Genomic DNA, 11571 nt, shown 5'->3' on the forward strand with positions numbered 1-11571 from the left:
AGGGAGGCTTTAATGTTAAGGAACTTTTGAGTTGGAATAAAGCACTTCTAAGCAAATGGTTGTGGTTGTTAACTTTGAACAGAACTGGCATTTGGGATCAATGGACTAGGGCTTATACCATGTTTGATGCTTCTATATAGAGTGTTCAAAGTAAGCCTCACCATGCTGAAAGTTGGAGTTCTTTACTTAAGGTTAGAGATCAGCTGTTGATTATAGCTGGTGACTCTACTGGTGCCCAGGATATTCTTAACTCTTGTGTTAAGAAAGGTAGATTTGTAGTGGGGGTAGCTTATGACATTTTCATAACCAAACGGCATAGACTTGGATGGATGTGAGCACTGTCTTTCCTTGAGATTCTGCCTAAACATAAAATCTGTGCCATTCAAGCTGCTCACCGGGTACTCTTTACTATTGATAAGATAAGTGCTAGAGGCTACCATTTAGTTAATATGTGATCTTTTTGTGAAGGGGCTATGGAGACTCATAGGCATTTATTTTTTCGATGCTCATACTCTCAGATTGTCAGAAGACAGATCCTGTGTTGGTTAGGCTTAACAGGGGTCTGGTCTGATCATGGTCTGAGGAACTGGCTCCATAAATTATCTGATAAGCGGGATCTAAGACATTGGAAGCGTCCTCTTGTCTCTTGTTGCTTAGCTGGTTTAGTTTTTTTCTATATGGGAGGAACGTAACAACCGCATTTTCAGGGGCATTGCTAAGGATCCTGTCTTTGTGGCTAAACAGCTCCAGTGGATTTTAAAGACGCGGCTCTTAGTTAGCAAGTTTGATCAAATTAGATGTTGGCTAGCAGTTAATTAATTTTGCTCATCTATCTTCTTAGTTGGCTTTTTGTGGTGTTTTGCTTTTTGTAAGATATTTTATCACCTTATTCCCTATATGGATGAATATAGATGAGTATAACCTTCTTGCAAAAAAAAAAAAATAAAAAAAAAATAATATTATTATTAATAATAATAATAATAATAATAAGAATAAGAATAAGAATAAAAGTGTATCTCGGCTGCTCACTAATTTCTTGTAAAAATGTTGATTATTTTTAATAAAAGTTCCGATTTTATAAAAAAAAAAAGAAAAAAATAATAATTACAATAATAATAGTAATAATAATAATAATAATAATAATAATAATAATAATAATAATAATAATAATAATAATAATAATAATAATAATAATAATAATAATAATAATAATAATAATAATAATAATAATAATAATAATAATAATAATAATAATAATAATAATAATAATAATAATAATAATAATAATAATAATAATAATAATAATAATAATAATAATAATAATAATAATAATAATAATAATAATAATAATAATAATAATAATAATAATAATAATAATAATAATAGGTCTGATACTTGGAATGTCAATGGTTTCCCTTTGGTGTTTAAGCCTTGGAGTCCTACTATCATTGATGAATTGAATGTCTCACATGTTCCTGTGTGGGTGTTGTTCCCTAACCTTGATCCTTGCTTCTGGTCTAAAGCAGGCCTAAGTAAGGTTGCTAGTGCCATAGGGAATCCCATTTGTGCTGATGAACATACTACTAATAAGAGCAAATTGGCCTTTGCTAGGATTTTGGTAGATGTTGACCTTTCAAAGGAGCATCCTAAAGCCATAAAGACTAACTCTCCTTATAGAGGTTCACTGCTGCAGGCTGTGGCTTATGAATGGGTGCCCCATTTCTGTACTGCTTGCAAGAAGATTGGTCACACCCAAGATAGGTGTAAGCCTGCTGTACAACCTAAACCTAAAGCTGTTTATAGGCCTAAGCAGCCAGCTGCTCCTAAGCCTCCAGAACCTAGCAGTACTCCTAAACCCTCTGGGACACCTAATCAACCTATAGTTCTGAAGACTGTGGCTACTAAGTTGTCTAACAGGTTTTCTATGCTTCAAGATGGTGGTCTCATTGAACCTGAATCTTCTGTTCTGGTAACTGTTGAGACTGAGTCTGATGGTGATAAAAGTTTGGATGATGTAGTTGATGAGGATTTTGAGTTGGATCCAGGGGAGGCTGATGCACCCCATGATTCTCTCCTCCTGGAACATTAGGGGTCTAAATGACCCCTTAAAACAGCAAGAATCTCATCAGTTCTTGCTGGATAATAAGGTAGATTGTGGGGCTTTTATTGAGACACATGTTAAGCACACAGCTATCAAGGATGTTAGAAAAATTTTTACTGGTTATGATCTTGTTCATAATACTGCTTGTCATTATAATGGGAGAATTTGGGTGGTTTGGAAACCTGCTCTCATTTTTCTTTCTGTTCTGCACCAATCTGCTCAGCATATTCACTGTTCTTTACTTCATATTGCTACCCACAAGTGCATTCAAGTAACCTTTGTATATGCTTTTAATGATAGACTCAATAGAAGGGTGCTCTGGGATCATCTTTAGGGTATTTCTCATCAGGTTTCTGTGCCCTGGCTGTGCTTGGGTGACTTTAATGTTGTTTTAAACATGGAAGAAAGGCTTGGTAGCACTCATGTTCAAATGGCTGATATGCAAGAATTCAGTCATTGTCTGGATGTTTGCCAGTTAGCTGATCACCATGCTACTGGATGTCATTTTACCTGGAATAACAAGCAAGGTGATAGCCTCAGATGGGCAAAACTGGATAGGATATTGGCTTCCCCTCAGTGGTTATCTAGTATGCATTCCACTACTACTTTCCTTAATGCAGGTGTCTCTGATCACTCTCCTTGTCTTGTTACCATTTCTGATATGCCTTATCCTCCTAAGTCTTCATTTAAATGTCTGAATTGTTGGGCTATGTCCCCCCAGTTCCATGACTATGTGAGAAAAGGTTGGGGCACTCAGTACTCTGGCAATCATATTGTCTCTTTTTCTGAAGCTTAAAAACCTCATGGGGAGCCTTAGGAAGCTTCACACCTCCTCTTTTACAAGCATATCTGATAGGGTGAAGAAGAGTAAGGTGGCTCTTGATGAATGTCAGGATGATCTTAGGAGCTCTCCTATGGACCCAACTCTCCTTACACAGGAGAAGAATTTGCTTAAGGACTATTTGTTGGTGAAGAGAGCTGAGATGCAAGTGCTCTTTCAAAGAGCTAAGGTCCAGCATCTTCAATTGAATGATCTCAGTACTAGATTTTTTTTACTCTAAGCTTGCTGATAGAAGGCTCAGAAATAGTATTGGTAGAATTCATGATGAAGATGGGAATCTTTGCATTGGAACTGAGGAGATTTCTGCAGGGTTTATCTCTTACTATAAGCATCGGTTGGGCTCTTCTTCCCCTGTTCTCTCTCTTCCTTTTCATTTATTTCAACATGACACTCTCTCCCCTGATGTTGGTAGTCCCCTTGAGCAGCAGGTTAGGGTCCCTGAGATCATTGATGCCCTGAAGTCCATTGATAGGAATAAAAGTCCTGGTATTGATGGGTATTCCTCAGGATTCTTCTTGGATGCTTGGAGTGTGATTGGGACTGATTTTAATGCTGCTGTCCTTGAATTTTTTCAGACCTGCTACTTGCCTAAAGCTGCTACTGCCACTTTACTAGTTCTCATTCCTAAGATGGATACCCCCCTCACTGTTAAAGACTTTAGACCTATAGCTTGCTGCACCACATTTTATAAGGTGGTGAGTAAAATCCTTGCTCATAGGTTAAAATCTGTTCTTGATTCCATCATTGGCCCTGAACAAGCTGCTTTTGTGGCTAATAGGGATATATTTGATAATACTATGTTGGCTCATGAGTTAGTCTCTAAATATGGACGTGCTCACCTTACCCCTAGATGACTTCTTAAGGTTGATATTAGGAAAGCTTTTGATTCTGTCAACTGGTGCTTTCTTAAGGATAGTCTTCTCTATCTCAACTTTCCTCATAGGTTTGTTGATTGGATTATGGCTTGTGTGACCTCCCCCCACTACTCTTTGCTTATTAATGGAGAGGTCAAGGGCTTTTTTCCTGATAAGTGTGGTCTTAAACAAGGGGATCCCTTGTCCCCTTATCTTTTTGTCATTTGTATGGAGGTGTTGTCTAGACTATTAAGGAAACTTCCTAGGGCTGCTAACTTTTGTTATCACCCTAAGTGTGTGCAACTTAATCTAACACACCTAGTTTTTGCTGATGACTTATTAATCTTTACTAGAGGAGACTTACCTTCTGTTAAGGCAGCTGCTCAGTGTCTGGATATGTTCAGCAATTACTCTGGTCTGCATGCTAACCCAGCCAAAACTGATTTGCACATGGGGGGAGTTGCTGATGAGGTTAAGCATCTTATCCTGGCTGCTACTGGGTATAGTTTGGGGGATTTCGCATTTAGGTATCTGGGGCTTCCATTATTTAATGCTAGAATCACTCAAGATATGTACCAGCCTCTTTTGGACAAGATTAAGGGTAGAGTTATGCATTGGGCTAATCACAGCCTCAGCTATGCAAGTAAGGTTCTCCTGGTTAATTCTGTCATTTTTGGGCTTAATAATTTCTTGGGGGGCTAGTGTGTTACTACCTAAGGGCATTGCTAAGAAAAATTACAAAACTATGCAAGGATTTTCTATGGGGTATTAAAGATGGAGCTAGAAGGCATGTCTTTTTGAAATGGCAGTTACTATGCTCCCCTAAATTAGAGGGGGGGGATAGGAATAAAAGAAGTCCTTAGTTGAAATTGTTCACAGATGCTAAAATGGGTATGGAAGCTTTTCTATAGGCCTCAGTGCATTTGGGCTAGGTGGGTTCATGCTTATGTTCTTAAAGGGGGGTGCTTCTGGGATGCTACACAATCTATCTCCCAGTTTTGGTATTGGAATAATGTGCTGAAGATGAAAGATCTACTTCTAAGGATTGCTGGGTCTCCTGATCAGGCTATTCAGTTGCTCCAGGATTGTACTTCCCATATGAAGTATGACACTAGTGCAATGTATGACATTATTCGTGTTAGGGGAACCCCTGTGGCTTGGTCTTCTCTGGTTTACAATGCTGGCTGCCACCCTAAGCATTCCTTCATTGGTATGTTGGTTTTTCAGAATGGTCTGCCTACTGTTGATAGGCTTGTTTCTCGTGGAATATATTTGGTGAACAGATGTGCTTTATGCGAGTGCTGCTCTGAAGACCTAATGCATCTCTTCTTTGCTTGCACTTACTCTAGGACTGTGCTTATGGACATTGCTAATTGGGCTCATTTCTCAGTCACCTTTGTGTTGCTTGAAGCTGTTTTGCAGGACTTCATCTCTACCCGAAGATCAGGCAAGCAGAGGGCTAGTTTGTTGGCTCTTCTATACTTTCTATGGAAGGAGAGGAACAATAGGATATTTAGGGGGATTCAATCCTCCCCTGAAACTCTTTGTATTGTTATTAAGAAAGTTCTAAACCTTCGCTTGTATGGGTTATGACTCTCTTAGGTTATCTTTTTAGGCTTTTCTTTCATTTTCTGTTAGGGGACTACTCTGGTCTTTTTGTAGGAAAGTTTGGACCGGGTCTTGTACTTTATTTCCTTACTTGAATGAATAAGATCCATTGCTTTTCTGCAAAAAATAATAATAATAATAATAATAATAATAGAAAATAATAATAATAATAATAATATGATAATCGTATTTGTATAATAGTAATAATATGATAATTACATAGTTTCCTAATTGCTTCCATATACCCTATGACCGACCTACCTACCTATATAAATAGACCTTATTCATCAGAAAACACAAATAATTCACATTAGAGAAAAGAGAAGGAAGAACTAGCTATGAGATCGTCACAAGGTAATTTTCTAATCGTCTCATAACATACTCACCTTAAGATTTATATAACTAATTAATTAGACCGCCGTTGACTTACCCGAGACCATGACCATGACCGGGGAACATTAGGGAATGGTCGGACCCACTGTTGGCCACCATTAACCGACGGGAAAGGGGTGTTCGAAGGGTTTTTCATAGGGTGGTTGTGTTGTTACCATAAAACTAAAAACGCAAAATTGAACACGTAACTTTGACCATCGTGACATGGGTTGGGGTTGGTTGGTCGTGGGGGGAGGAATCGACCACCGTGGTGGTATCGTTGTGGTTGGAGATGGAGTTTTGCGGTGGTGGTGGCTGGAAACACGCGAAAACAGGGGAGTTAGGGTTGTTGTTGTTGCTGTGTTTTGTGGCGGTGGTCGCGGCTATTGCAAAAGGGTCGACGTGGTAAGAAGCCACTCCTAGAACCACCAAGGAGCAGTGGTGAGGTTGGTCGTGGCCAGAAAGGGTGTGCTTTGGTGTAGAGGATGGTGATGGGTTGGAGGGGGTTGCTGTTGGGTTCAGGTAGGACATGGTTGCTGGCGTGGCTGGGTTACTGGTGGTGTTGGGTGTATCACCACCATATACCCAGGTGCCTTACCAAGACCACCTAGTGTATGAGAATGCTACCATCTCGGTTGTCCGAGTTAGAGTATATCAAATAGACCATAAAGAACGCATTTTAAATAAATAGTTTAAAGTGATTACATCAAAACCAACTGCAACTGAAATAAGATACAACTGTTCCAACAACCAAAATCCACTAAAGTAACAAATGTATTATGACAACACAACGGAAGATTACGACTCTGACTCGTGGTGACTTCATCCCCAGCTAATACCGTGTGCATCCAAGATATACCTGCTAGACAACTGCTCACCACCCCCGAATGGATCACCACAGTTTTTAAAACATTTAAACGGGGTCAGTTACTACATACACAATATAAGATAATACAACAACAATACACAGACACAATTCTCCAACACCGTCACATCACCAATCCTCTGACTAGCCTGAAGGTCTAGCCCTGCCAGATTACCAGTCGCAACCAATAATCCACGCTGCCAGTGGGGGACCGCAGTCGTTCCCACCTAAGCCCCGCTCATCTTTATCGAGCAAAAACCCATGTTCGTTAATGTGCACATGCCCTCTTGTGGCGGGTTCCATAAGGGGTGAATCAAGGGTGTGAAACCACTCCCGCAAGTGACTCCACTCAGCCAAGGGCGCACCTCGCGAACCACAGACAAACTACAATAACCAATTACAATATCAACAATACCAAATCAATTACGATATAATCATATGCCAACAACCAACAACCATCTCACAATCATGTATACAATAACTGAATGGGAAACTCTACTTAGAAACCAATCACCACAAATCGACACAAGCAGCAGATCAATAGTGCTCCTCTACGAAATCACCTCCTATCAACAAATAATCATACAATTACAAACTATCATTGACAATACTCCCAAACATCCCCAAATGACCGAATTAGGGTTTAACCAAAACTAACGAATTAACATAAAAACTGTATTAGGATCTTACCCAAAATACGACGGTCTCAACGGTATAAACAACTCTGAAATCCGACGACTCTAGCCCTTGGATCTAATAGCAATGCGAGAGAAGGATCTTACGTTGTTTTGTTTTCTTTCGTAAAATGTTTAGAATAAAGTAAAAAAGTAAAAGAAACTGACGAAAATGTTTATATAACATTTCACGCATTGCTATCAAACCCGGTAAAAACCCGTATAAACCAACTTACTCGATCGAGTAACTGAGGTACTCGATCGAGTACCGCCTACTCGATCGAGTTGCCCTTACTCGATCGAGTACCTATCAAGCAGAACCCACTCCAGAATGCAAAACTAACTTACTCGACAAAGTAAGCCCTACTCGATAGAGTACTCAACAGCTCATAAATCTGAGGTATTACAGTCTTCCCTCCTTAAAAATGAACTTCATCTCGCAAGATCAAACCCAACCTATAAAACAAGAACTCCTAACACTAACTCTACCAACTATGCCTACCTTTACAACATGGCTCACGATATCGTATCAACTACATTATAGCCTCTCGACACTAACTCCATACACTACCGAATACCATCCTCAAACGCAACACATGGTTCCTTCTCACTAACATATTATCCACTAGCAATTCCAATATCAAGACAATCGACCAAGCGAGATCAACCACGCAACGGAATGTTACATTCTACCACCCTTAAAATGAACTTCGTCCTCGAAGTTTACTCATACACATAAACATCATCACCCAAACTATCAACACTATCGAAGTTTACTCACACCTATAAACATTATACTACTGCCAGCACTGTCATGACCTTTAATAATATCAACCACAATACAAATTCATCCTTTATTTTCCACCAAGACCCAAACTTCCAAATATACTGCAACATATATGACCATCAAACTCTCTTTGTCGCATCCTATTCCTCTTAAGATAAATGTTACGTCATCGTAACCCACTAATACTAGATCCTTAGCTATATCTTCTCATTATCCTCATCACCACCGCATGTCAACGATAACCGCTTATAACCTCAACACCTACAACCATGCCTATATCCAGGGCTCCCTTTCTCTAATAGTTCTCATACCTCAAATCATTCTGCACTCTATCTAACCTATACCACAAAATCCCCAGCATAACCACTACTCCAACTCTTTAACATTACCGCAAAATGACATACTTCTTTATACATGCACTTATCTCCACAATCATAACTCACAATCCACAATTGTTACACACACTCACACTAGATCCTCAAGTTCTCCATTTTATTGCCGTAAAATTCTTTCATAACGTAACATGATACTAATTCCCAACATCTTATATCAACTGTCCCAAAAAAGATTACGAACCACTTGCCGCTTCCAGTTCAGCACACACACACATTCCACAAAACTCTTGCCACAACCATGTCAACCAATGCCTCATCTAAAACAGGATCAAAAGAACTCTAACAACCTCTCACAACTGTGTCACATTAACAGAATATCACTATACCATGACAACAATGGAAATGTACACAACTCTCTTTCATATCATACTCTACCCTCACTCCCAAGCCGAAACTGGTAAGAAACATCAATAAACAAAACAACAGTCTATATGTCCAAACCAAAACTCACAGGAAACAGCAGTTAACAAAACAACAATATATATAACTGGTATACATTTTCGAAAACTCGTCTTATAAATATCCCGCCTACTCCACCATAACCGATGACGGCATCGCAACACCGCCACCAACAGCCGCACCGCAGCGCGAAAATACTCGCATCACAACACGAAGTTTTGTGCCCGAGGCACAACAACCACATTAATAATCATCGCAACTTATATAATCCCATAAACACTGACTCAGTATAACTTCCTTGGCAAGAAACTTCCTTAAAACCGCTTTAGTAGATCACGACGCAACATACTACACGGAATAAACAAATAATAACCTTATGAATATCGTCCATACTATTACTCATGAGGTCGAAACCTCACATTATTACTTACAGATATCATACATACACATACAAGTATAACTAGCCATTCCCAATCACCCAAATTATCACTTTTTGAATATCATCCTATTAAGTTACCGTACACAACATATGACGCGGAACACTCACATAACGACTTTATAACTATAACACCATACCACTACTCGTGAGGTCAGAACCTCACACAAACATTTACACACATCATAGACCCATAATCGAATCTAACTATCCAATTCTGATCACGTAAGTTACCACTTGTTAATGGGTATCTCTCGCCCAAGCTTAAATGCATATGCCGTACATAACTCATTCTCCCGTCGCATAAATGCCACCACCTGACACATGTAACCATATCATAAATACCCAACTACTAGCAACCGCCTCCTATAACCACATCTTATACTCCCCCGCAACCATATATGTCGTTCACGACTTTAGGACGTCTCCCAAGCCTTTGCATTAGCTCCTAACAACTCCTACTCGGGTTCATTTTAGTTTGACTCTCTAAGTTCATTAGGTTTATTAGTTACAGGTTCCAAAATCGTCACTCTGATACCACTTTGTAACACCCCCATACACCAAGGTGCCTTAGCAAGACGACCTAGTGAATGAGAATGCTACCATCTCGGTTGCCCGAGGTAGAGTATTATAGATACCGCATTTCTGCACCTCCCGCCAACCACCCAGTGATGATTGGGCCGCGTGTTTGATACGCAGAACGATTTTATGACAGTTTGTACGTTCATCGACAAGTGATAGCTCAAACACTCGAGTCAACCTCATGGTTGTCATCTACGCGCCGATACGGTCGTTTTGACAGTAATTAGAGTTGATTTGGAGTCCGGGTAAAAAACCGCTTCATTTTCTAAAAACCGTTTAAATGCCGAGTCAGAATGTTCCGGAATGTTCTGGAATTCTCTGGATATTTATTCCTAATTAAATTTAATATTTTTAAGGAAATATCTTTCGTATATTGCGTTTCACGGAATAAGAAAGTGTATATCTACCGAAATTCCATAAAAAAACGCGAAAATCTTTATTGTTGAGGAGGAAACCTCTGGGAAATGACGCAGCAGGTGCTGCGCCTCTTCCAAGAGTCGCAATGGCTGCTGCACCTCTTCCCCAGCCCTCTTTCCATGCTTTCGAGAATATTTCAGTGATTTGTTTCCGTATCCGTGTCATTCCTAAACTCCTTCGTATGTTTAATATAAATAGAGACCTTCGGCCTCCATATTTGGCACGCGAGTGTCTGCCCTTCTCTTCTCCCTTTGTATTCTAAGACCGCGCTATTGCCTTTTGACGCCTACATGCTTGATCAATCGACCACGTAAGGCCAGATCTTTCTGGGTACCAGTCACGTTTGCATGACCGACCAATTTGACCACTACACAATCAATTAATCAATCTTTTAAATTTCTTTTTCAAGGGCACTTTCATATTTGCATAGATCGAGTCAAGTTACCACTAAAAAAACTGTTTTAGTTAAATCTCGCGACGCTAACATGTAAGTCTGAGGGTGTAAATGCCATTTTATTTTTGTACTTTTATTTTGTAGCAACTAATGTAAATTTATATCAAGAGCACGTTCGGAAACCGATTTAAAATCCAACTTTTAACACCGTTTTTTACAAAACAGCGGAGGTTAGACGTCGTGAAGAAACGCAGCAGCAGCTGCGCCTCTTGGAAGGATCGCAGCACTTGTTGCGCCTCTTCTAGAGGCTGCTTACTGCTCTTACTCTTCTTCTTCTTTCTTGACTCCCTGCCTATTTCTCTTTTTCTTATTTCTTTCGTTTTTCTTCGTTTTCTTTGTTATCTCGTTATAAAAATCATGTTTTAACTTTTTCCTTTTAATTACAATGCTTAATTCGTCCTTAATCTCGAGTAATTCAATACTTGCGGGTTTTCGCCGTTTTAATTCAAATCGATTCTTCTGGGTGACTTGTTCATGTCGAGGTTCTGAAACTCCTAATTTAATGCATAAGACTTACTTGTCTAATTTCGTCTTAATCTAACCTTAAGTTTGTTCCTTTTGTATTCCCGACACGAGTTCATCGTAATTATGTAAACCGCTGTAATCTCTCTTTTTTAATCCGTTTTATGCCTTGCCCAGATGCATATAATCAGTTAAAACACTTCAACTCAAGTCTAATATCAATAATCGATCTTAAACTTACCAACGAACGATAAATAACCCGCGGTTGTGACTTCACAGCCAGAATCCAACTCAAGAACAGATGCAGGAAGTGTTGCGCCTCTT

The 11571-nt window shown here is 39.4% G+C and overlaps 1 protein-coding gene across 1 annotated transcript; it reads left to right on the top strand.

Moving 5' to 3' along the window:
• The first annotated feature begins 4675 nt into the window (after positions 1-4675).
• Positions 4676-5389, top strand: LOC141614129 (uncharacterized). Its single transcript, XM_074432883.1, has one exon. It carries the CDS (start codon positions 4676-4678, stop codon positions 5387-5389), a length of 714 nt encoding a protein of 237 aa, XP_074288984.1.
• The last annotated feature ends 6182 nt before the right edge of the window (positions 5390-11571 follow it).

Source organism: Silene latifolia, chromosome 11, assembly GCF_048544455.1.
Source record: "Silene latifolia isolate original U9 population chromosome 11, ASM4854445v1, whole genome shotgun sequence".
NCBI lineage: Eukaryota > Viridiplantae > Streptophyta > Magnoliopsida > Caryophyllales > Caryophyllaceae > Silene > Silene latifolia.